The 27648-nt window shown below is 45.1% G+C and overlaps 1 protein-coding gene across 45 annotated transcripts in view; it reads right to left on the reverse strand.

Moving 5' to 3' along the window:
* The window catches only part of PNPLA4 (patatin like domain 4, phospholipase and triacylglycerol lipase), a 93067-nt gene that overhangs the window by 29357 nt on the left and 36062 nt on the right, over window positions 1-27648 (reverse strand). For 24 of the 45 annotated variants that reach the window (XM_086387867.1, XM_086387856.1, XM_086387878.1 and 21 more), the window contains 2 exons: window positions 21382-21534; window positions 19022-19225 (listed from right to left, as the gene is read on the reverse strand). In XM_086387867.1, the coding sequence (XP_086243993.1) occupies window positions 19094-19225; window positions 21382-21534 (285 nt within the window). In that variant the 3' untranslated portion in view covers window positions 19022-19093. Of the gene's footprint in view, window positions 1-4088; window positions 5050-19021; window positions 19226-21381; window positions 21535-27648 lie in introns of those variants that run through there. The other 21 variants (XM_086387847.1, XM_086387872.1, XM_086387848.1 and 18 more) reach the window with 4 other exon arrangements.

A 27648-nucleotide genomic window follows, 5' to 3' on the forward strand; every position in this document is an offset into this window, starting at 1 on the left:
CTGGAGCGGGTTGCCATTTCCTCCTCTGGGGGATCTTTCCGTTCCACGGATCAAACCTGCATCTCTTATGTCTCCTGCATTGGCAGGTGGGTTCTTCACCGCTAGCACCACTGGGGAAGCCCTTGTTTATCCATTCCATGAATATAAATAACATCTTCAACTAGAAGGAATTGCAACCTTTGGAGACATAGCTGATTCCAGAGAAGGCACCAGATAAGCCTCAAGATTACTGTCCCAGAAAGCAAGGAATTGCTCAGAGTGACAAGGATCTGTCAAAAGGACAGAGCATCACAACAGCCAAGACAAAGAAACCATCTAAATGTCCATCAACTGGCTGAATGGATGAAAAAGATGTGGCACATACATACGATGGAATACTACTCAGCCATGAAAAAGAACGAAATAATGCCATTTGCAGCCACACGGATGCAACTAGACATTATCGTACTGGGTGAAGTAAGTTGAACTAACTCAGAAAGAGAATGACTAATGCCATATTATAGCACTTCAGTTCAGTTCAGTCGCTCAGTCGTGTCCGACTCTTTGCGACGCCATGGACTGCAGCACACCAGGCCTCCCTGTCCATCACCAACTCCCAGAGCCTGCTCAAACTCGTGTCCATGGAGTCAGTGATGCCATCCAACCATCTCATCCTCTGCCGCCCCCTTCTCCTCCTGCCTTCAATCTTTCCCAGCATCAGGGTCTTTTCCAATGAATCAGTTCTTCACATCAGGTGGCCAGAGTATTGGAGTTTCAGCTTCAGCATCAGTCCTTCCTATGAATATTCAGGACTGATTTCCTTTAGGATCACTTACATGTGGAATTTGAACTTCGGCACGGACGCACCTATATACAAAATGGAAACAGACTCACAGAGAACAGACTTCATGGTTATGTGGAGGGGCGAGGATTGGGAGTTTGGGGTTGGCAGATGAAAACTATTATAGATAGTTTTATATATATGTGTGTGTGTATATATATATATGGCTATATATAGGATGGATGACCAACAGCCTCCTACTAATATATAATATCCTGTGATGAAGCATAATGGAAAGGAATATTAAAAAAGAGAATGTCTATATGTGTGTAAGTGAGTCACGTTACAGCAGAGATTGGTACCACACTGTAAACTATACTTCAATTACAAAAAAAAAAAGAACACAGGGATCAGCTGACACAGGCTCCCACTGACCAAACTGAGGAAAATTCAAGCATCCAAATACATGATGATTGTAACAGATTATAATCCATTAAACAGAAGAGGAAGCTACGAGTCCGTATAGGAATAAACAAATGAAAATCTTGGTAGAGACCATGATATTGACATGGTCTTTGTCCATGAATCGTTGACCACACGATTCACGGTCTTTGCCAAGATTTTCATTTGTTTATACCTGTACAGACCCAAAGCTTCCTCTTCAATTTAATGGGTTAAAATAACTTCGTACTTACAAAAGGGAACAGCTAACTTCATACGGAAGAACCTGGCAGACACTGCTTTTGACCAAGGATGAGTCAGTTCTCATCTGCTGAGATGCACTAAGAAGCTAGCAGCACATCTGCAATTTCCCTGCCAGTCCTGAGAACACAGCAGATGAAAAGCAAATGAGGGAAAGCCTATAAAACAACTGTGGAGGGTTGAATAGTACCCCTCCAGTATTCGTGTCCACCCAGCCTCTCAGAACGTGACCTTCTTTGGAACCAGCTCTTTGCAGATACAAGTCATTTAAAAAAAATATCAAGATGGGATTATTCCACATTGAGGGTGAGTCCTTAGTCCAATCAGGGCTTCACTAGTGGCTCAGATGGTAAAGAATCTGCCTGACAGTGCAGGAGACTCTGGTTTGATCCCTGGGTCAGGAAGATGCCCTGGAGGAGGGCATGGTAACCCACTCCAGGATTCTTGCCTGGAGAATCCCACGGACAGAGGAGTCTGGCGGGCTACGGTCCATGGGGTCGCAGAGAGTCGGACATGGCTGGACAACAGCACACTCACACACCAAGTCCCATGACTGGTGTCCCTACAGGGATGTAAGAGGACAGAGGAACACAGAGGGAAGATGCTCCCATGAAGACAAAGACAGAGTGATGCTTTCACAAGCCAAGAAATGCCCAGGAGTGCCAGCAACCACGAGGAGGTGGGGGTGAGACCCTGGAGTTCAGTTGTCTCCAAGTTCTTGCCAACGTCTTGATTTCTGCTCTTCTGCTCTCCTCAACTGTCAAAGATCCATTCTGTGCTTTTTTCAAGCTACCCAGTTTATGGCACTTATTGCAGCGACCCTAGGAAACTAACACGACCCACAGTCTTCCAAACTCCCAGGTCCATGAAGTCAGAAAAAAAAGGAATATAAGACCGTCTAGACGGAAGGAAACCAAAGACCAAGTGGAACTTGCCATTCTTACCTGACTTCTTTTGTCATAAAAGACATTCTTGGGACAACTGATGAACTTGAGTTGACTTTGAGCATTCAAGCAATATTAACTACCTGACTTTTTGATTCTCATGCTGTGCTTGGGTAGGAGAAAGGGGCTTCCTTGGTGGCTCAGCTGGTAAAAGAATTCTCATGCATTGCGGGAGACCTGGGTTCGATCCCTGGGTTGGGAAGATCCCCTGGAGAAGGGAAAGGCTACCCACTCCAGTATTCTGGCCTGGAGAATTCTACAGTTCATGGGGTCGCAAAGAGTCGGACACGACTGAGCGACTTTTTCAATTTCACTGTCTGGGAGAAAGTGCTTGCTTGTTGGTGGGATGTCAGGTGGGGGAAACTGACTCCAGGTGACTGGGGAAAATGCGTGTTACTCAAGAGCCAATATTTAAGATTCTCCTAGAAGTTGCTATTGCTTAAAAAGGTCCATCTCGGCATATCCCTGGTAGTCCAGTGGTTAAGAATCTGCCTTCCAATGCAAGGGACTCAGGTTTGAGCCCTGGTCAGGGAGGTAAGATGCCACATGCAGGGCAACTAAAGCCTGTCTGCCTAAACTAGAAGGTGAGAGGGTAACAGACAGGAATGCTAGGGTCCCCATGCCAAGGGGACAGACTACAAGTGTCAGATGGTTTTTTCTCTCTCTCTCTCTCTCTTAAGCGGCAGGAGGAAACACACTTCAAGTGTCGGACATTTTTTTTCCCTCTTCTCTACCCAAAATTTAAAAGGACGTTTCTTTTAAAATTCTGGGTTGCCAGGACGACACCTGGTTCCACCTGAACTGAACTTTTCTCAAACCTTGAGCTCACCAATGCGTTTTTCTTATGGAAGTGCTTTTCTTAAGCTATGTTAATGAACTCTGTATTTACCTTAGACTGCCTTTCTTCAAGTCGGTTCCAACTAAGACTCAGAACCCTTAAGGGCTTAACAAAGCGATAAGTTTGACTCAGGGAAATGTTCTCTTAAGCTATGTTAATGAAACCATGCATTTGCTCAGAAACCTGCCTTTCTTCAAGATTCATGTCAATTGTTTTATGGCCCGGGATGACTGCCTCCGTACCAATGCATCCTGTGGGTGAGGGGCCTGGTGCCAGTCTCTGAGTTTTGAGGCATTTCCTTCCTCTAATTAGCAGCTTGCTAACAGGTAAATAGGGCTTCCCTCATAGCTCAGTTGGTCAAGAATCCGCCTGCAATGCAGGAGACCCTGGTTCAATTCCTGGGTCAGGAAGATCCCGTGGAGAGGGGATAGACTACCCACTCCAGTATTCTTGGGCTTCCGTGGTGGCTCAGCTGCTAAAGAATCCACCTGCAATGCGGGAGACCTGGGTTTGATCTCTGGGTCGGGAAGATCCCCTGGAAAGGGAAAGGCTGCCCACTCCAATATTCTGGCCTGGAGAATTCCATAGACTGTATAGTCTATGGGGTCACAAAGAGTCGGACACGACTGAGCGACTTTCACTAATAGGTATATAACTTCTTGCTAAAAACTAGCAAGGGGGCACTCTTTCTGTCTCCTTCTGAAGCTTTCTCTCTCTTCTATATTCTACTAAAACTTTATTACACAGAAAGCTCTGAGCTTTCTCAAGCCTCGTCTCTGGCCCTGGACTGAATTCCTCTCTGTCAGGCGCAGGCTGGAAAAGGATTTCCAGACATGAGACAGAATGAGAGGGAAATCAAGTTTATTAGAGTGGGAGACGCTGTTGGAACAGCGGGCCAGCTGAAGGGAGAACCGACGTTGAACGGGGGTCTTTCGTCCACTTTTATACCCAGGGTACAAGGGGTGGGACAGGGGTCTCGTGGGTCATTAGCTGATCGGATGAGGCATGTATACTGGGCGGAGGGACGAGTAGGGCAAATACCTTCTCCCTGTGGGCTAGGAGGGGAGACGGGTTATACCGTTGTGTTACAACATGCGGTGGAGGGAAGGATGACAGGGTCTGGTTTTTCCGCTTCCTGCATTCCAAGACCCTCCTTGGTTTTATCTGCTCTTCTGTACTTGGTTCACCACACTCTCCTCTGGAGGCCAAGAATTTCCGCGTCGTTCACGGCTCCTAGCAACAGCCTTTGAAAGGCCTGGGGCCACAAAGCACAGAGCCCACACTCTCTGGGACTCACACAGCCACAACCACAAGCCCACACACTGCAACAGAGAGCCCACGGGCCTCCACTAAGACCCCACCCAGCCATAAGTGCATAAATATACATTTTTTTATTTAAAAAAAAAAAGATAAAAATTTTTAAATAATTTTTTAAAAATCCAGCTAATAATCAGGGAAATAGAAATTGAAGCAAAAATAGAAATGGAAGCAAAAAAGAAACAGCATGTCTTTGAATACTGATTAGAAGAAAATCAGTAAGTCGGAGGAAAACGGATATAGGTAAAAACAAGCAGCGACGGGACTTGGTGTTCAGTTCTGTGCGTGAGGAAGAGGTACCCTGTATCGGACAGGAGGTTTGCGGTCTCTGCTTAAGTTGAAGCAGTGGTGTGCAGCCTGGGATGACCCAAAATCCCGCCTGCGCACAGGGCGCCCTTGGATTCACACGCAATGCACAGGAAACATGACTGACGAAGGTCGTCCCGACACCGCTCGTAAGGACTGAAGACGCGGGATGACCGAAATGTCTGTGGACAAGAACCACGGATAAAGAAATTGTGACAGGTTGAAACAATAGTTGCAATGTGTGAGCCTGACCCAGATTTATAGCAGGGATCTATCTTGAAGATAAATGGTCAACTGAGAAAAATGAATGAAACAACATCCACTGAGTGATGACAATTTGCAGATGTTAACAGGCACACAAAAATACTCGACTGTGTATAACTGTATGTGTGCTTTTGTATGTGTATGAATATGTATTTAGTATAGGCCTACTTCGGTAAAACTGTTACCCTTGGGAAACGGGAGAGATACAGAATAAAAGGAGAGGAGCTTTAGATTGCAAATTTAATATTTTTGACTGCTTTTAAAATGCTAGAACAAATATGCTAATTGCCAGCAGTTAAATTAAGGCATGAGACATGAGGCTGTCCTTTTTAACGCTTTTCATATTTTTGTTTTTCCAGTGTTGAAAAATACTGTAAAAATAGAGTTATTTTCTTAATGGAAACATCATTTTGATAAAATAAAGCAAACAAAAAGGGTAGGATTTTCAGGGATCCAAAGATTCTTCAATACACACATACTAAACAATATGATATACCATATTAACAAACTGAAGGATTAAAAACCATAAGATAATGTCAATAGATAACAGAAAAGGTTTTTAACAAAATTCAGCACTCATTTATGATAAAAAAAAAAACAAACTTCAAAAAATGGGCATAGAAGGAACCTACCTTAACATAATAAAGGCCATATACAACAAACCCACATCCCTGGTGACTGAGGTGGTAAAGCTTTTGCCTGCAATGCGGGAGATCTAGGTTCAATCCCTAGGTTGGGAAGATCCCCTGGAGAAGGAAATGGCAACCCACTCCAGTATACTTCCTGGAGAATCCCATGGACAGAGAAGCCTGGTAGCTGAGTTCCTTTGCTGTCTGCCTGAAATTATCACAATATTTTTAATTGGCTATAGTCCATGGGGTCACAAAGAGTCGGACACGAGTAAGTGACTAACACACACACACACACCAAACCCACAGCAGTTTTTTCAATGGGGAGAAACTGAAAGCATTCCCTCTAAGATCAGGAACAAGACGAGGATGCCTATGTTGAAAACAGACTTAGGGACGAGGGGAGAGGGGGAGAGGGACAGGGTGAGACAAACGGAAAGAGTAGCACAGATACGTATGTACTAGCACATGTAAATAGAGAGCCAATGGGAACTTGCTATGTAACTCAGAGGCTCTGTAATAACCTAGAGGGTGGGAGTGGGTGGGACGTGGGAGGGAGACTCAAGACGGAGGGGACATATGTACACCTGTGGTTAATTCATGCTGCTGTATGACTGAAATCAAACCAGTATTGTAAACCAATCAGTCGATTAAAAATAAATATATTTTTTAAAAGGTAGGGTTGTGCCATTAAAGGAGAGATGCATGCAACAGAGAAATGGATACAGAAGACATGGTACTTATATACAATGGAATATTACTCAACCACCAAGAAGAAGGAAACAAGGCCATATACAGCAACATGGATGCACATAAAGGCTATCATACTGAGTGACGTCAGTCAGACAGAGGAGGAGAAGTATCATGTGGCATCTAAAAAGAAATGATACAAATGAGCTTAGAAACAAAACAGAAACAGGCTCACAGACTTGGAGAAAAAACTTATGGTTGCCAAGGGGGAAGAATGGGGTGGAGGCATAGTTAGGGAGTTGGGAGTCGACATGGACACACTGCTGTATTTAAAATAGATAATCAACAAGGACCTGCTGGACAGCACAGCGAACTCTTCTCAATACTCTGTAATAACCTTATGGTTCCCAGGGGGAAGGATGGGGGAAGGGACAGTTAGGGAGTTTGGGGTGGACATGGACACACTGCTGTATTTAACATGGAGAACCAACAAGGACCTGCTGGACAGCACAGGGAACTCTGCTCAGTGTCATGTGGCAGCCTGGATGGGAGGGGAGTTCGCGGGAGAATGGATACATGTCCATGTATGGCTGAGTCCCTTTGCTGTCCGCCTGAAATTACCACAGCATTTTTAATTGGCTATACCCCATTACAAAATAAAAAGTTACAAAGGAAAGATGTATGGATATGAATGCCCATCAAATACAGCACTCAAAACATTTCTGAGCACCCTTATGACACAATAAAAAAGTGTATAATTATTACTCATGATTTTGCATTATCTGTGCCAAAACCTTATCAAGATAGACCAAAAGGAAAAACATCTGTGAAGATCCATCACAATAGCACCACCCCACCAGCAGACACAACCAAACTCCTGCACTGCGGCATCTCTAACAAGGTCTATACAACGGCACTTGCATAGGGAGGGGTGATCAAACCAGTCCATCCTAAAGGAAATCAGCCTTGGAATATTCATTGGAAGGAAGCTGAAGCTCCAATACTTTGGCCACCTGATGCGAAGAGCTGACTCACTGGAAAAGACTCTGATGCTGGTAAAGATTGAAGGTGGGAGGAGAAGGGGGCGACAGAAGATGACATGGTTGGATGGCATCACTGACTCAATGGACATGAGTTTGAGTAAGCTCCGGGAGATGGTGAAGGACAGGGAAGCCTGGCGTGCTGCAGGCCATGGGGTGCAAAGAGTTGGACAGGACTGAGCGACTGACCAATGGTTGGGCGGGTGTTGTGCATAACAGAAGCATGAAAAATAAGCAGCACAATGATAAGAATACAATAACTTCCCAGGGCAGGAGCATAAAACACCTTGAGGAAACGGAGCCGTGTTCTGAACCCTAGGAAAGCACCCAGGGAAGCACCGGTGATGGGTCATCTGAGGCCATCGATGTTTTTCTATAGCACAACATTCTATCTGTTTTGGTAACGTGATTCTATGAGCATTTTTCAAACCTTGTTTATTTGCTCATCTACTATCTTCTATATAAAAAAGGCTGAGCACCAGAGAATTGATGCTTTCAAAATGTGGTGCTGCAGAAGACTCTTGAGAGTCCCTCGGACTGCAAGATCAAACCAGTCCATCCTAAAGGAAATCAGTCCTGAATGTTCATTGGCAGGACTGACGCTGAAGCTCCTTTGGCCACCTGATGCGAAGAGCCAATGCACTGGAAAAGACGTTGGTGCTGGGAAGGATTGAAGGCAGGAGGAGAAGGGGGAGACAGAAGATAAGATGGTTGGATGGCATCATTGACTCAATGGACATGAGTTTGAGCAAACTTAGGGAGATGGTGAAGGACAGGGAGGCCTGGTGTGTTCCCATTCAAAGGTTCACAAAGAGTTAGATACCACTGAGAGACTGAACAACAATACTATTTTCTATTGGGCTTCCCTAGTGGCTCAGGGGTAAAGAATCTGCCTGCCAATGCAGGAGACGTGCCTTCTATCCCTGGGTTGGGGAAAATCCCCTGAAGGAGGAGATGGCAACCCACTCCAGTATTCTCTCCTGGGCAATCCCACGGACAGAGGAGCCGGTGGGCTACAGTCCACGGGGTCACAAGAGTCAGACATGACTAGGAGACAAACAACAAGCATTTCTATTATCTTACTCAGTAAAACATTCCATGGAAGTAGGGACCTACTCTGTTCACTTTCACAGGTTGACTATGTATCAGATGCTGGCACAAACTAAGTTCTAAATCAGTACTGATGGCACAGAGCGAAGAGCAACAGATGAAATATCTTCTATGCGGTCCTTCTAATGAATATAAACATCTTGCAAATCGCTGGCACTCTGAAATGTACATTAAAACCACCCTGGCGCCCGTTTCAATCTTCCTGGTCATAGCCAGTGCTTAAATGACACTGCTAAAGTAATATGGATGTCAAGGAATGAATTACTGCCTCTGAGCAAATGGGATAGATCAGTGTAAAACTTGACTTACAGAAAGATCTTTAAGCAAAGCGTGTCACCATACCGCATATGGGGTTGATTCGAACTCCATATGCATTTATTTTTAATAGCAAGTTGATTATAGGCTACTGACGAGGAGAGCACAGGCACTGTAAGACATAACAAATACGTTGCTTATTGTTCTGCATTAGATAAGAAATGACAATGAAATCAACTGTACTTCTTAATACAAAAAATTGTATGAGCTTGGAATACTAGATGGGTCAAGACAAAAATCTCTGGCACTGGCAGAAAAACAGAAATATAGATCCATGGAACAGGATACAAAGGTTCTATCCTGTTCTATCCCAGAGCAGAACCCATGTACCTATGGTAGCCTAATCTATGACAAAGGAGGCAAGAATATACGTTGGAGAGAAGACAGTCTCCTCTATTAAGGGGTGCTGAGGAAAGCGGACAGCTACGTGTAAAAGGATGAAATCAGAACACTCCTGAACACCACACACAAAAATAAACTCAACATGGGGAAAAGACCCAAATGCAAGACCAGACACTGAACACAGGCAGAACAGTCTTGACATAAATCACAGCAAGATCCTTTTCGGCACATCTCCTACAGTAATGAAAGTAAGAGCAAAAATAAACAAATGGGACTTAATGGAACTTAAAAGCTTTTCACAGCAAAGGAAACCATAAACAAAAGGAAACGACAACACTCCGGATGGGAGAAAAATGTATTTGCAAACAAAGCAACTGACAAGGGATTATTCGTCAAAATATACAAACAGCTCAGGCAGCTCAGTATCAGAAAAAAACAAACAATAAATGAGTGGAAGATGTAAACAGACATACAGATGGCCAGCAGGCACATGAAAAGATGCTCAACATGACTCATTATAAGAGAAATGAAAAGTCAAAGCCACAATGAGGAATTATGTCTCACTAGTCAGAATGGCCATCATCAAAAAAATGTACAAATAATAAATGCTGCAGAGGGTGTGGAAAAAAGGGAACCCTCTGGCACTGTTGGTGAGGATGTAAGTTGGTGCAGTCACTACAGAGAACAGTATGGAGTTCCTCAACAAACTAAAAATAGAACTACCATATGAGCCAGCAGTCTCACTCCTGGCCATATATGCTGTTGTGGTTCAGATGCTCAGTCGTGTCCGACTCTGTGACCCCACGGGCTGCAGCACGCCGGGCCTCCCTGTCCATCACCAACTCCTGGAGTTTACTCAGGCTCATGTCCATTGAGTCAGTGATGCCATCCAACCATCTCATCCTCTGTCGTCCCCTTCTCCTCCTGCCTTCAGTCTTTCCCAGCATCAGGGTCTTTTCCAGTGAGTCAGCTCTTTGCATCAGTTGGCCAAAGGACTGGAGTTTCAGCTTCAGCATCAGTGCTTCCAGTGAATATTCAGGGTTCCTTTCCTTTAGGCTTGATTGGTTTGATCTCCTTAGAGTCCAAGGGACTCTCAAGAGTCTTCTCCAACAATACGATTCAAAAGCATCAATTCTTTGGCGCTCAGCCTTCTGTGGTCCAACTCTCACATCCATTGGTGCCCACTGGAAGACCCATAGCTTGGGCTAGATGGACCTTTGTTGGCAAAGTAACACCTCTGCTTTTTAATATGCTCTCCAGGTTTGTCATAGCTTCTCTTCCAAGGAGCAAGCATCTATACCCTGAAAAAACCATAATTCAGGAAGGCACACGTACCCCAACGATCACTGCAGCGATATTTACAATCGCCAGGACAAGTAAGCGACAGAAATGCCTACTGATAGGTGAATGCATGAAAAAGACATGGTCTCTATATACAATGGACTATGTCTCAGCCACAAAAAGGAATGAAATTGAGTCACCTGTAGAGATGTGAATGGACCTAGAGTCTTTCATACAGAGTGAAGTAAGTCATAAAGAGAACAACAAATTCCATATATTAATGCGTATATATAGAATATACGAAAAAATGGTACAGATGAACCTGTTTGCAGGGCAGAAGTAGAGACACAGAGGTAGAGAATGGTCACGTGGGCACAGAGGAGGAAGGCAGAGGGTGGGGCGGATTGAGAGAGGAGCAGTGACATATACACACGACCACGTGTAAATCAACAGCTAGTGGGAAGCGCCACGTAGCACAGAGACCTCAGCCGGGCACTCTGAGATGACCTCGAGGGGTGGGATGGGGGTGGGAGGGAGGCTCTAGAGGGAAGTGGTCCGTGTACACATATATCTGATTCACATTGTTGAACGACAGAAACTAGCTCAACTCTGTAAAACAATTCTACTCTAGCAAAAAATTAAAGAGGGAGAGACAGTAGCTCACTGATTATATAATCGCTCCTCAAAGGTGACCAGGACCTACAGTATCAGCTGTTTATATCTTTAAAGCTAAAGTCAGTATTTGAAAATCCACAGTGCAACAGAAAATTAAAAGTTGCTTTTTGAGTTATGTAATTAATCGATTAAAGCCTTCATCGTGGGATTACTATCATCGCTGCAGATTTTTAACAGATGAAACCAACTATGGAATATTACTTATAGCTTTGTCACAGCAGGGGAGTAAAATCAATATATTAATAGAAAATTACTGTGGTATTGGAGTAGGAATGAGTTGTGTGTGATGTTCTGTAGTCCTAAGGCTTGATTTGGAGAAGGCAATGACATACCACTCTGGTACTTCTTGCCTGAAAAATGCCATGGACAGAGGAGCCTGGTCAGTTATAGTCCGTGGGGGTCACGAAGAGAGAGGCAAGACTGAGTGAGCGTGTGCAAGGTTAAATAAAATATCTTTACCAACTTATGCTGAGAGGAGAAATAAGCATTTTAAATACAGTATTAATTATGTGTTCTGCCATGCCATATGTGAAGGGTGATTATTTTTTAAAAAGGCACTTTAAACACACATTGCGAACTTCAGGGACTCTGTTGTAATATCAGGTTAGAATAACGTTTTCAAACTCTAGCTCCTGACTCATTAGCAGCTGTGAAATCACTTAACTGTCATGACAATGTTTTTTTTTTCTTTAAATAAAATGCAATAAAAATATCAGAAAGAATTACATATAGTGAGAGTACTGTTTTATGAAATTTTTACATTTTTTAAATTTATATATAAATGTGTACATAAAATACATACATATAGGTATTGGTGGAGAAGGAAATGGCAACCCACTCCAGTATTCTTGCCTGGAGAATCTCATGGACAGACGAGCCCTGTGGGGGCGGGTAGTGGTCCATGAAGTCAGAAAGAGTCGGACACGACTGAAACGGCTTAGCATAGGTATTGGGTCACCAAATAAGGAAGCTTATTCAGGGAGCTTTGGAAATTTCTGAGGAGAATGGTGCAGAGCTGGTCATATAAAAGCTGGTTCGCCAAATAAGGAAGGTGACATTCAGGTAACTTTGGAAATCCCTGAAGAGAATGGTGTAGAGCTCTTTACAGTGGGCAAATAATCTTAACTCCGCTGGGAAACCAGTTGTCAGGTTGTAAAACCATAGAACCCATTCAACTGCATTCATGCATTCAGTTCGCCACGTGCTAGGCAGGGATTTGCACAGCTGCTAAGCTAACAACTTGATCGTGCAACGTGAGGAATGATCACAGAGAAGCTCGTACACTTTGCTTCAGCTTCAGGGTGTTCAAATCAACAAATTCAAACGCTGTTCCTCCCTCTTAGGCTGTACAAAAAATGGCGATGAAGCACCAAATGCTTCCTTCTGAGACCAATGGCGAGTCTCTGTCTCTGTAACTGACAACCTAATTGAGATCCTTTTGCGTCTGCCCACCTTGTGATAGGGCTTCCCTGGTGGCTCAGACGGTGAAGCAGCTGCCTGCAATCCAGGAAACCTGGGGTTCAACCACTGGGTTGGGCAGGTCCCCTGGGAAGGGCATGGTTGCCCACTCCAGTATTCTCACCTGGAGATTTCACGGACAGAGGAGCCTGGCGGGCGACAGTCCGTGGGGGTCACAAAGACACTTTCACAACCTTCTGATGCTTTAGAAAGACGTACCCTATGGTAAAACAGGTGCCTTGGTGCTTCTCTTCAAGGGGATTTTTAAACACACGACATTAAGAAGAAGATAATCTGTAAGGTGTCTGCTTTTCCCTAGTGACTGAACCGATGTATTTTAACTGCCAACTACACTTGAGTAGCCAAGATGAATAGCAGACACTGGCTTTGGCTACTCTTAACGTTACAGCAATTAGGCCTCCGTCCTTTCACTGCTGGGGCCTGGGTTCAATTCCTGGTCAGAGAACTAAGATCCCACAAGACAAGCTATGCGGCCAAGTCAGTCACAGAGAAAGAGAGATTCAAAGGGCTTGACGTGGCAGCTCCTGCAGTCGGCAGGCGTGAAGGATCGTGGTTCTGAGAGGCATTGAGGCTTGACTGTCCTGCATCAACTCGACATCCCAGAGCACTGCTGGTGCCTTGGACTGCAGGACACCTGCCCTGTGGCTGCGGCTGCTTCTCAGCTAAGACTGACTCCACTCATTCACTCTTCATCACGGCCACTCTGCTTCCGCTCGTACCACACGGGATCAGAGCCTGCTATCCACCAGGATGACCTACATCTTCAGTCCTGCCTGATCTCAACTCTTGCTTCTGCCATAGGAGGTCACGGTAGCCTTCCACTAACTAGACCACAGGTGACCATAGCAGAGGGGATGACCAAGGGAATTACCTGGGTTTCGTGTACATACCTCCCTAACCCTAACCCTCCCCTCACTGCACATCAGTGAATCTAACTCCCTTTGAGCTGCAGACTGCACGTTTCCTTCGGTTCGGTTCAGTTCAGTCGCTCAGTCGTGTCCAACTCTTTGCAACCCCATGGACTGCAGCACGCCAGGCTATGTCCCCGAAAATGCATATATTGAACTCCTAACCCCCAATGTGATGATCCCTGTTGGCTCAGCGGCAGAGAATCTGCCTCCCAATGTAGGAAATGCAGGTTCGATCCCTGGGTTAGGAAAATCCCCTGGAGAAGGAAATGGCAACCCATTCCAGTATTCTTGCCTGGAGAATCCCACGGACAGAGGAACCTGGTGGGCTACAGTCCACGGGCTTGCAAGAAGCAGGACACAACACTCAAACATGCAAAATGTGATGGTAACAGAAAGGGGGGGTTTGGGGAGGTGGTTACATGGTGGGGGTTGAGCCCTCATAAACGGGATTAGTGTCCTTACAAAAGGACCCCAGAAACCTTCTTCACCCCTTCCACCAAGTGAAGACACTGAGCCAGAGAGTATCTTGATGCTTGTTTGTTCATTAAGAGACGTTTTTAAAAAGTAGACCATTTTTAAACTCTTTACTGAACTTCTTACAATATTGCTGCTGTTTTACATTTTGGTTTTTTTGGCCCCAAGGCATGTGGGATCTTAAGTTCCCTGACCAGGGATCGAACCCGCAGCCCCGTACACTGGAAGGGTAGGTCTTAACCACTAGAGTTTCAGGGAAGTCTCTAGTGCCTTGATCTTGGACTTCCTAGTATCTAGCACAGGGAGAAAGGTGAATTCTCTAGGGCCTTGATCTTGGACTTGCTAGCATCCACAACAAGGGGAAAGGTTTGTGGTTTTGTTACGACAACCTGTATGGACTGAGATGCCTCTCTAGGGAAGATGACATCACCCATCTCCTACCATCGATTCTGGGCATCCTGTGTTAAGAGCCATGAGAGGTGGCTGTGAAATGGATCTCTTCCCTTGTCTGTTCTTTTGAAAAACTACCTTATTTCAAGATCAAGTTGGATGTGTTATTCCAAGTTGTGCAGGACTTCACAGTCGAAAGGTTTTCCATAGCAAGGAAAAGACTGAGTCATATTCTTGCCCCTTTTGAAGTCAATCAAGAGCAAGGGAAATTAAAAAAAAAAAAAAAAACGATCAGCAGAGGAATTATCCCAAGGGGACATATCTGAGGATACACAGATATATGGATCAGCATGCAGCTGGCAAAGCTTTGAGTTGAGTCAGCAAAAGCAAAATGAAGTACATGGTGAGTGATTTCATGGTGAATTCAGCCCACTTAAACTGTCTGTCTGTAAATATTAATAATTTAATAGTAATAAAAACTACTTTCCATAGAATTATAAAATGACAATGAAATAATAATTACTACTACTCTTAAATAATTTCCAGTAGTCACATACGGATGTGAGAGTTGGACCAAAAAGAAGGTTGAGTGCCAAAGAATTGATGCTTTCGAATTGTGGTGTTGGAGAAGACTCTTAAAGAGTCCCTTGGACTGCAAGGAGATGTAACCAGTCCATCCTAAAGGAGATCAGTCCTGAATATTCATTGGAAGGACTGATGCTGAAGCTCCAGTACTTTGGCCACCTGATTTGAAGAACTGACTCGGAGAAGACCCTGATGCCGGGAAAGACTGAACCTAAGGGAAGGGGGCGACAGAAGATGAGATGGTTGGATGGCATCATTAACACAATGAACATGAGCAAACTCCAGGAGACGGTAAAGGGCAGGGAAGCCTGGTGTGCTGCAGTCCATGGGGTTGCAAAGAGTCGGATACGACCTAGCGACTGAACAACAACAAAAAAAATCATCATTAACAAAACGTATCCACTTTTCCTAATCCGCAGTTAATTGCTTTTCTTCCTGCTTCAAGTTATGTAGACCGTCACTTCAAAAAATTTTGCGACAGTGCAGACATAACTTAGGCAAGAAAAACACTAAACCCTGAATTTCCCTGATAATCAGTGCCTCAACTGTAAATGTAGTGCCCGAGAACCAAAAACATTTCTATGATTAATATTTATATACATATAAGTAATTATGTGTATCTGTTTTAATCAGGAAAAAAACGCAGCATAACTGAAACCTTTTCACACTGTTCCTGGGGTCCTTGCAGCAAGAATCCTGGAGTCGGTTGCCATTTCCTCCTCCAGTAGACCACATTGTATCGGAAGTCTTCACCGTGACCCATCCGTCTAGTGTGGCCCTGCATGGCACGGCTTGTAAAGAATCCGCCTCCAGTGCAGAAGACGTGGGTTTGATCCCTGGGTCGGGAAGATCCCCTGGAGGAGGAAATGACAACCCACTCCAGTATTCTTGCCTGAAGAATCCCATGGACAGAGGAGCCGGGTAGGCTACAGTCCACACACTCGCAATGAGTCAAACACAACTGAGCGACTAAGCACTCACGCGTGCACGGCATGGGTCATAGCCTCATTGAGTTACACAAGTCCCTTTTGTGACAAGGTTCCATTGTAACTGCCCGGGTCTCTTTAAAATCCTAATTCAACACCCAGAGCCTTATGGTTCTTTCTTTCCCAGCTTCACGTATGCACACATGATGCCCAGTATTAGGAAACCTAAGAGTTTTTTTTTGTTTGTTTTAATATATGGCTTGCTCCTTCAGCACATTATTTAACTTCTAATCTCTTTTCTCTAATCATCTATGGAAGCAGTAGGTTACCATAGTTACAAAGTAAAGAGTGTTACGGCAAGAAAGACATGACTGATGAAATTTTACATGCCAGATTCAAAGATAGTAGGAAACGGCCCCAGCGGGCAACTGGGAACTTATCGAGCTGCCGGTCACAGATAACGACCGTGCCAGCGTATCAGGACCTGGGTCAGAAAGTCTCTCCAGGTTTTCCAAACGCCTCTCCTAGGGGGCGCTTTGAAGGGCTGATGTGAGGAACCTGGCCACACTGGCGTCAGCATCCATTTCTGTTAGCACAGCACCCAAGGACACGCTGTGCCCATCGCACGCCACGCGGCTGTCATGGGTTCCGGTGAGGGGCTGTCATGACACACCTGGCGAACCCTGGGGCTGCAGGTGAACGTGCTGTGTGATGCCCGTGTACCTGCCATGGGGGCTTCCCCTGTAGCTCAGTCCACAAAGCATCTGCCTGCAGTGCAGGAGACCTGGGTTCAATCCCTGGGTTGAGAAGATCCCCTGGAGAACGAAATGGCAACCCACTCCAGTATCCTCGCCTGGAGAAGCCCATGGACAGAGGATCCTGGCAGGCTGCAGTCCACGGGGTTGCAAAGAGTCCGGCATGCCTGAGTGACTAACACTTACTTACTTACTCACCTCCCACACATGAGAAAGCTGATGCTCCACGGACCTTTCAAGCATCTTACACGATCCTCCCACTAACAGGTCAAAGGCGTGCCGTGTGGGGACGATACACTTTTTAAAAGTCTAACATGCTGACCTTTCCTCTGTCGATGAGATGGACACAGAAGATGTTGTACATACATACCATGGGATATCCTTCAGCCATGAAACAAATGAAATAATGCTACTTGCAGCATGGGTGGGCCTGGTGAGGGTCACAGTGAGTGACTTAAGTCATACACAGGAGGAGAAATAGTGTATGACATCCCTTAGGTGTGGCATCTGAAAAGAAATGCTACAAATGAACTTACTGACAAAACAGAGATTCATAGACTTAGAGGATGAACTTACAGTTGCCCAGGCAGGGGGACAGGAGGTGAATGATACAGGGGAGGGGATAGTTAGGGAGTCTGGGATGGACATGGACACACTGCTGTATTTAACACGAAGAACCAGCAAGGACCTGCTGGACAGCACAGGGAACTCTGCTCAATACTCTCTTGCCAGGAGCCAGCGTGAGGAACTCCGCCCGTGGCAAAGGTCATGAGGAAGGAAGCTCGGCATATGCAAAGGCGGGATCGAGCCTCAGGAGTCCCCCTGGAAATTCTCAAGCATCTACCCCCAAACCAGAGTCTGCCTACTTTACTGCTTTGTGCTCTCACCTACACCTCTGATTTACGGGGGGCTGTCCCCCACCACCTCTCTCTGAAAAAGAGTTAACTTACAGCTCCAGTTGATAAAGTTCCTGGGTGTGATAAGAGTGTTTTAACCTACAAACTCCTCTGAAGGTTATTCCGGCCACATGTGATTGTTCAGAGCCTCCCAACTGTGAGAGGCATGAGATGTTCTAAACTGTCTAAATACAGATTCCTTTGAGCAGTTAAAAGATTGATTAGAAATTGTATTGGTGAAGGGTTTTTCACTTGTTGGGCCAATGTTTGCTGCTAAGTTTCCATATCCCTTACCTCCTGTGTCCCTGGCAGTTTATTGATTAATATAATTGGTGTATAGGAATGTAAGCAGTAGCTTTAATGCTTGTAACCTTGGACCCTTGAGTTAATTCTTTTTCTTGTTATAGCCCACCACACCTTTGCCCTATAGGAATGCAACTTTATCTAATGCTTTCGGAGGGTGCTGCCTGACTTTAGAATGATCACCTTTAGAGAAAAATAAGTTTTCTGAAGAAAGAGTCACAAAATGTTAACAGGCCTCTTGGCCAGAAGATGATGTAATTCACTTAAACTTTTGCATATGATAAGTTTGCAGGAAGAAAGTCTGGCTTACTGCTGACTCTCCCCTTCCCCTATTATGCTCTATGTACAACTTAAGGTATAAAAACTACTTTGGAAAATAAAGTGTGGGCCTTGTTCACCGAAACTTGGTCTCCCCATGTCGTTCTTTCTCTCACCTTCTGGCTGAACTGGGGCGTGGAGGCTCGTCAAGCTTACTAATTTTGCCTGGGCTTCTAAGATCTGACAGGGGAGGCCTTAGTGTCTCCTCTCCTTCGGGAGAATGGGAGGACGCCTGCGGCCTACGTAGATGACGTAAATTCCTTATTTTGGAATTTTATTAGCTTTCCACATAAACCAAGTTATTCAGCCTCTTTTCTCCACTGAATTTTCTCACTGGGCTATTCTTATTTAACCACGCTTTATATCTTTAATTCTATCGTATCCTGATTGCCGAATCCGTCTCCCCTTCGAATTCCCTGGATCCACCAGGGCTGGACCCCGGCACTCTCTAATAACCTTATGGTTCCCAGGGGGAAGGGTGGGGGAAGGAATAGTCAGGGAGTTTGGGATGGACGTGGACACACTGCTGTGTTTAACATGGAGAACCAACAAGGACCTGCTCTCCAGCACAGGGAACTCTGCTCAGTGTCATGTGGCAGCCTGGATGGGAGGGGAGTTTGGGGGAGAATGGATACATGCATATGCATGTCTGAGTCCCTTTGCTGTCCACCTGAAACCATCATAACGTTGTAAATTTACCTCAAAACAGAATAAAGTTTTTAAAAACTGCAAGCATTACAAAAACTCATAATAAAATTGATAACGACGATAGGCTTTTATAAAAGGATTTAATTAGAAACTTCCCTGAAGAACTGTGTTCTCCATTAACAAGTTGTAAGCGTCCTACTCAAACCAATTTTCTTTAACTAAAAACCTGCTGGCGTCGTCGAAGCCCCGTCGATAGAGCGACTCCATTGTCCTCCTGCTCGGCGGGAAGAGGGCCCGGTTGAGTCTCACCAAGTTTGCCACGGACAGCTGGGACAGAAAGACACACCGTAGGATACGACAGGGCTGGTCTATCAACATTTACTTCTGTAAGCAAAGCCTGCTTGTTATACATGCTATTAGCAATACAAAAAAAACAATAATACTAAGTAGGAAGAAAATCATCTTAAAATGGAACTGCAGGGCTTTCCAGTCAGTATAAACAAAATGATCTTAAAATCTCAACTGTGGGCTTTGCTGATGGCTGGGTGGTAAAGACCCTGCCTGCCAGTGCAGTGGGTACAGGTTGCATCCCTGGTCCCGGAAAAGCCCACACGTCTCAGGGCAACAAAGCCTGTGCACCACGATTATTAAAGCTGTGCTTGAGAGCCTGGGAGCTGCAGCTGCTGAGTTCACGTGTCACCACTAACGAAGCCCGTGCGCCCGTACTCTGCAACCAGAGAAGCCACTGCAACGAGAAGCCTGCGCTCTGCAGCTCGAGAAAAGCCCACATGGCAACTAAGCCCCAGCATACTCTCCTCCCCCCAAAAAACAAAACAAAACAAAACACAGAACTCCACACGAAGACTGCAAGAGGGTTTCTCAGCCTGGGTACCACTGACGTTTAGGGCCAGATGCTTCTCTGTCGGGGCGTCTGTCCTGTGCACTGTAGGATGCTGAGCAACATCCCTGAGCTCCATCCCTAGATGCCTGTACACATTCCCGACTTAGCCAGTGTCTCCTGCATATAATGGGCTTCCCTGGTGGCTCCAAAGGTAAAGAATCTTCCTGCCAATGCGGGAGCCATGGCCCGATCCCTGGGTGTGGAAGATGCCCTGGAGGAGGGCATGGCAACTCACTCCAGCCAGAGGCTACAGTCCATCGCGTCTGAGTTAGACACCACTGAGCAACTAATGCTTTCACTTTCAGGGGCTACAGTCCCTGGGGTTGCAAAGAGTCAGACATAACTTAGCACACACACACCTGTATATAGTATCACTCCCTGCTGAGAACTAATTTTTGACTAGATTGAGGGAATCAACATTTTTGCCACTTCCTTCCTCACCTACCTCCCTGACCACGGATCCAATCCATATCCCCTGCTTTAGAAGTCTTAATCACTGGACTACCAAGGAAGTCCCATCAGTACATTTGTAAATGAGATCATCTGATTGTTTTAAAAGGTGGCAATGATTAAGTATGTAAAAACATTAGTGGAAAACTTAGGGACCTACCAGGAAGGAAATGGCAACCCACCCCAGAATTCTTGCTGGAGAATCTCATGGACAGTGGAGCCTGGCGGGCTATAGTCCATGGGGTTGCAAGAGTCAGACACGACTTAGCGAGTAAACCACCACCACCACCACCACCACCACCACCACCACCACCAGGGAGGTAGCATCCCACATTCCGTGTGACCAAAAAATCAGAATATAAACAACAGGAGCAATATTATAACAAATTCAATAAAGATTCTTTAAAAAAAAATGGTCCATATTAAAAAAAAATCTTAAAAAAAAAATTGCACTTCCCTGGCAGTCCAGTGGTTCAGACTGCCTTCCAATGCAGGGGACACAGGTTTCAATCTCTATGGGGGGATCTAAGGGTCCCACATGCCACAGGGCAACTAAGCCCAAGCACCTCAACTACTGAGCCCAAGCACCTCAACTACTGAGGCCAAGCACCTCAACTACTGAGCCCGAGTGCCACAACCACGGAGTCCATCCGGTCTCCAGCCACAACCAGAAAGCCTGTGAGCTCTGGAGACCTCTTACTGAAACAAGGAGCCTGCCCACCGCAACTACAATCTAATTCAGACAACCAGTAAGTAAATAAGTGTTTTGTTTTTTTTTTAATAAAATTGCATTGAAAACTTGCCAAGTATGCTGACCTGAAAGATAAGTGAAGAAACAGGAAATGTCCCACAGAGACAGTTCAAAAATAGTAAAAAAAAAAAAAAAAAAAAGATTGCACACGCACAGTCTACAGTAGAGGTACCCAGGTCCATATGCACAACATACGTTGTGACTCATTTAAAACATGGCAAAAACCACTACAATTATTGTAAAGTAATTAGCCTCCAATTAAAATAAGTAAATTTTAAAAAAATATGCATGCAAATCTGTACATACGATGGAGTTGCCAAGTGTGGGAAGCGTGTGGAGAGTTTCAGGGGGTCTGTGACGGTCGGGAACATCAGGACTCACCAGTACTTCCTGGTTGGTGATGCTAACGTAGAAATGCAGCCGCCCTTTATCCTGCGGGGAGATGTCCAGTCGCCCACTGAACGGGGAGATGGTCACAGTGCGGCCGACGGGCAGGACTGGCAGGCTGTTGGTGAAGCCTCCGTCCACCCACCTCTGCGGAGAGAATGGCCCCGGTCAGCACGTGAAGACAGTGACCGTGGACTTCCCCGAGACGACACCGTCCTTCTGAGAATCCGAGCCTTGGGGATGAACGCCCTTGAGTTACTATTGATGAGGACCAGCTGGATTGGATTTGTTTTGGAAGCGAAGCAAATCTTTGTATGCATATCATTTACCCACAGGCTTCCTCGGTGGCTCCGTGGTAAAGAACCTGCCTGCAATGCGTTTGATCCCTGGGTGGGGAAGATGCCCTGGAGGAGGGCACGGCAACCCACTCCAGGATTCTTGCCTGGAGAATCCCATGGACAGAGGAGCCTTCTGTGCTACAATTTATGGAGTCACAAAGAGTCGGACATGACTGAGCACAGAACATACACACACAGCCTTTATGCATACAGTAAGAAGTTTGGGTTTATAGTAAGAAATTATAGTAAGAAACCCATGGGTTTCCCTGGTGGCTCAGCTGGTCAAGAATCTGCCTGCCAATGCAGGAGACCTGGGTTTGATTCCTGGGTCGGGAAGATCCCCTGGAGAAGGGAATGGCAACCTGCTCCAGTATTCTTGCCTGGAGAATCCCATGAACAGAGCAGTCCGGTAGGTTCTCAGTCTATGGAATCGCAAGGGTCCGACACAACTTAGTGACTAAACCAAACCAAGAAATTTGGACGGAATCAAGAAATCTCTCCAGTTGTTTCAAAGCTTTGAGTAGATTACTTAAGACCTTATTATTATTATTATTTTTTTAACTGATGATGGCACATGCATAAGAAGCCACATGTAACGAGCTTGGGATTTATCATCTAATCAGGATGCAAAGCCAAGTTGACTCTGACACTGAGCAGATCATCCCCCATAAAAGGCGGCTCCATTTTTAACTTCAGAACTGCAAATCGGCATTGTCTGTAGCCAAGTGAAAAGTAAATAAATAAAGGACCACCAGAAAGGCTTTCATCTCCAAAGTGACTCCTGAGTTAACAGGGCTTCAAGCCGTGAAGAATTCGGGGTAGCGTGGCTGGAAGGGCGGGAGAGGGCTAGGAAGTGTTCAACAGGAGCACTGTTCAGAAGAGAGTCTGTGCTTTCAGACCTCGGCCCAAAGGAAAGAGGGAGAGACAGAACAGCAGGACCGAGGACCGTCCACAGGCTTCTGCACACCTGGACACTGGGGGCAGGCGGAAGAAGCACAAAGACAGAATTTCCTATGGTGTTTCAAGTGAAAAAGACTTTCAATCTGTCCTTGAGCCCTAGAATCAGCTCTAACAATAAACACACAGACACACAAAGCTGAAGTTCAAACACTACAGGCTACATCCAGATTGGAAATATCCTGCCGTGGATGTGGGAATACAAAGCTAGAAATTGTGGAGAACACCTTATCACTCACCCAGAGTCAGACATTCTGGAGTGTGAAGTCAAGTGGGCCTTAGGAAGCATCACTATGAACAAAGCTAGTGGAGGTGACGAAATTTCAGCTGAGCTATTTCAAATCCTACAAGATGATGCTGTTCAAGTGCTGCACTCAATACATCACCCAATTTGAGTTGGAAAACTCAGCAGTGGCCACAGGACCAGAAAAGGTCCGGCCTCCTCCAAATTCCCAAGAAGGGAAGTACTCAAGTATGTGCTAACCATTGGACAGTTGCATACATCTCCCATAGTAGTAGGATCATGCTTAAAATCTTGCATGCTAGGCTTCAGCATTATGCCAACCAAGAACTTCCAGATGTAAAAGCTGCATTTAGAAAAGGCAGAGGAACTGCAAATCAAATTGCCAACATTCACTGGATCGTGGAGAAAGCAAGAGAATTCTGGAAAATATCTACTTCTGCTTCCTGCTTCACTGATTTATACTAAAGCCTTTGACTAAAGCCTTTCCAAAAACTGTGGGAAATTCTTAAAGACATGGGAATTCCGGACCACATTACCTGTCTCTGGAGAATCCTGTATGCCAGTCAAGACGCAACAGTTAGACTCAGATGCAGCAACTGACTGGTTCAAAATTGGTAAAGGACTAAAATGAGGTTGTAAACTGTCACCTTGCTTATTTAACCAATATGCAGAGTGTATCACACGAAATGCCAGGCTGGATGAATCCCAAGCTGGAATCAAGATTGTCAGAAGAAATATAAACCATCTCTGACATGCAGATGATAACCTCTCTAATGGCAGAAAGTGAAGAAGAACCAAAGAGCCTCTTGATGAAAGTAAAAGAGGAGAGTGAAAAAGCTGACATGAAACTCAACATTCAAAAAACTAGGATCATGGCATCTGGTCCCGTCACTTCATGGCAAAGAGATGGGGAAAAAGTGAAAGCCGTGATAGATTTTATTTTCTTGGGCTGCAAAATCACTTCTGAAGCTGAAGCTTCAATACTTTGGCCACCTGATGCAAAGAACTGACTCATTGGAAAAGACCCTGATGCTGGGAAAGATTGAGGGCGGGAGGAGAAGGGGGTGACAGAGGATGAGATGGTTGGATGGCATCACCAATTCAATGGACATGAGTTTCAGTAAACTCTGGGAGTTGGTGATAGACAGGGAGGCCTGGTCTGCTGCAGCCCATGGGATCACAAAGAGTCGGACACAACATCGACCGAACAACAACAGCAACCTCACAAAATAATCTATTTTGGAGAAAAAAAAGCAAGAAGGTGAGGACTGAGAAACAGGTTAGCATAAAGCATCCTTAACTGAGTTAAGGACCTTCATTCACCTTCATTCACTTCATGTCTTTTTTTCTTTTAAAATGTTTTTCTTACCTGTTTTGATTTCTAAAGCAGGTGACTAAATGATAGGTATTGTTTACAAAGGCCTTGGCCAGCAACCACCTCCCCTCAGAGGAAATAAAAGTAAATAAACAGAAAGTGAAAATGTGTTGAAAATCTCTGGTTGAGGGAACTGCATTTTGGTGGAGGAAAAAACATAAGTGGATTGGATTAAAATGAACCTGACCTGGGTAATCTGCTTACCGTCATTATTTTTTAAAAGAACAAAACACATTATATAATTATGTATTATATACACACATTTATATATGCTTGTGTACGTATAAATATGGATACACACACACACAAGACTATACAAATACTGTCTAAAAAAGACAGGTTTGTATTAAGAAGGCCCCCACATTGTAAAGGAACTACTGTATTTGAGCAGACTCCAGCAGACAGTAGAGGGCAGAGGAACCTGGCATGCTGCAGTTCATGGGGTCTCAAAGAGCTGGACATGACTGAGCGAATGATCAACAACAACAAATACACTTCAATAAAAATTAATTAATTAAAAAAAAGAAGGTCCCAGATATCTGGTTCTGTGCCTTACTGTCCTGGAGTTTTTTGGTTTTTTTTCCCCCTTCTCTTCCCTCATTGCTTTGGATGTGGACACCAAATTCTGGAATAGATAATACCTAGAAAGAGAGAGAGAAAGAACACCTTCCAAAATCACCTTTCATACCCTCAGTAGAGTATCTCATCAGTGATGCAAAAATTCAGAGGTTTCATCAAGGGAAATAAAAAATATGCACCATATGCCATATAACTTAACTGACAGCTCCCTTGTTTTATTCAACTGAAGGAAAAGAAGGGCAATCTGGCTCGTTAATGTGCAGTGTTCTAATTTACCATGGGGCTAATGACTGCCGCTTAAGGGAATTGAAAGTCTTTTTTCTAAATTTTGTTCACTCTTGTTAGCTTATTCTGATTGGATAAATGAGTCAGGGAAACAAACAGCTTATCAAGGGGCTTCATTAAATTTTCAGCGTTACTCGCTACTCTGTAACCATAACCCCAGCAGCTCAGATGTTGTAAATACAGTCCATCTTTCTCCTGATTCCTGCTCTCATGAACTGTATCACTCCCAACAACCATACACACACAGAGCCCACCCCACCCTCAGGCATGCTAATGTGAGCAAAATTTCTGGAAACAACAATAACATTACTAAATCCAAATACCTTATATCTCACGTGCTATGGATCGATTGATGCTTTTGAACTGTGGTGTTGGAGAAGACTCTTGAGAGTCCCTTGGACTGCAAGGAGATCCAACCAGTCCATCCTAAAGGAAATCAGTCCCGAATATTCATTGGAAAGACTGAGGCTGAAGCTGAAACCAATACTTTGGCCACCTGATGCGAAGAGCTGGCTCTTATGAAAAGACCCTGATGCTAGGAAAGATTGAAGGTGAGAGAAGGGGACGACAGAGGATGAGAGGGTTGGATGGCATCACTGACTCAATGGACATGAGTTTGGGTAAACTCTTGGAGTTGGTGATGGACAGGGTGGCCTGGTGTGCTGCAGTCCCTCGGGTCACAAAGAATCAGACATGACTGAGCGATGGAACTGAACTGAACTGACTGATGGATAAATTAAAACTGCAGTCCCTATGCTTCTGGCCATGACTTCTCTGGCTGTTTGCAACATATTCCTCAAAATCATTCCCACTTTGTGGGCAGCATTCCATAAGCTGCCGTGACACTGAGGATTCCAAAATCTTGCTGATGGCTCTTCCCAGGAGAGTTTTGCCCAGAGTTTCTTAGTTTCAGATTATAGCACCTTCATTCATCAAAGGAAAGGGGAGGCCAAATAAGTTAAAAAGAAAATTATTCCAGGAGAAAAATGTGCTTCAAAACCAAACATGTGGGACTTCCCTGGTGGTCCAGTGGCCAAGACTCTCCCTCCCAATGAAAGGGTCCCAGGTTTGATCTCTGATCAGGGAACCAGATACCACATGCCCCAACTCAAAAAAAAAAAAAAAAAAAAATTCATGTGCCACAATACAGGCCCAGTGCAGGCAAACAAACTAATATTTTTTTTTTAATTCTTATATATTAAAAACATTTATAAACGTGTATAGAGAGAAAGAGAGAGAAGTCACTCAGTGGTGTACGACTCTTTGCGACCCCATGGACTATAGCCCGCCAGGCTCCTCCAGCCATGGGATTCTCCAGGCCAGAATACTGGAGCGGGTTGCCATTTCCTCCTCCAGGAGATCTTCCTGACTCAGGGATCGAACCCAGGTTTCCTGCACTGCAGGCGGACGCTTTGCCATCTGAGCCACCAGGGAATCCACCAGGGAATATTTAAATGTGTATAAATATTAATAAATATTAAAAAAAACCTGGCCCCTACAAGTTGCTGCAACTTGTCCTAACATCCTTTACCTGCATCTCTGCATTCTGGCCCCTACAGTTGATTGTCTTTTCTCCTAACGCCCTTTACCTGCATCTCTGACCATATGCTAACGTGCTCCATGGTAAGGTGAACTGTCTGAGTCCAGAGAGTAGAAAAGAAACAACGGTTCTTCAGTAGAGAAGACGAGCTTGTGCCCAGAGGTGGGGCGGGGGTCTACTGTGGCTGTCCCTGGTGGATTACAGCGCTGGAGACCAGAGCCGAGGCGATGATTCTACAGGACAGGGACACCCATCACAGCAAACCCAGAGGGGCGGTCGTCTGCCAGCACACGTCAAGCCGTGTCTCACAGGTGACGCCTTCTGGGTTCACACCAGGCTCATGACCTCCAGCAGCTCATGTCATATAATTGAAGGCGAAGACTGTAAGCTCAAGGCTGTCCCCGGTACCGAAAGCGCTCACTTCTTCATGCACCAAGTCCTTTCAGAACACGCCGTGCGTGCCTGGATGTATGTTCCACACTGCGAGAAGTTCATGCTAGAACCTCGAGGCAGGGCTGGACTTGCTCTGCAAACAGTTTTGCCAGAAAGAGGAAGACAAAGACCATATGATAGCATTTCTATGTGGAACATAAAAGGTGAGGAAATGAACTTATCGACAAAGCAGAAACAGGGTCACAGACTCTGACTATGGTCAGAGAACATGGTCAGAGAACAGACCGTGGCTGTCAAGGGGGAGGCGCAGAGGGAGGCAGTGGGGAAGGAATGGACTAGAAGCTTGGGGTTAGCACATGCCAACTGTTACCTAAGGGATGGATAAACAAAAGGTCCTGCTGTACAGCACATGGAACTGCATCCAGTCTCCTGGGATAAACCATAATGGAAAAGAATGTCTATATGTGTATACCTGAGTCGTTGTGTTGTACAGCAGAAATTGACACAACACTGTAAATCCACTATTCAGTTAAGTTCAGTCGCTCAACGT

Source organism: Bos grunniens, chromosome X (genome assembly GCF_055505025.1).
Source record: "Bos grunniens cultivar Pamir isolate PY7600 chromosome X, Bosgru_T2T1.0, whole genome shotgun sequence".
Taxonomy (NCBI): Eukaryota; Metazoa; Chordata; class Mammalia; order Artiodactyla; family Bovidae; genus Bos; species Bos grunniens.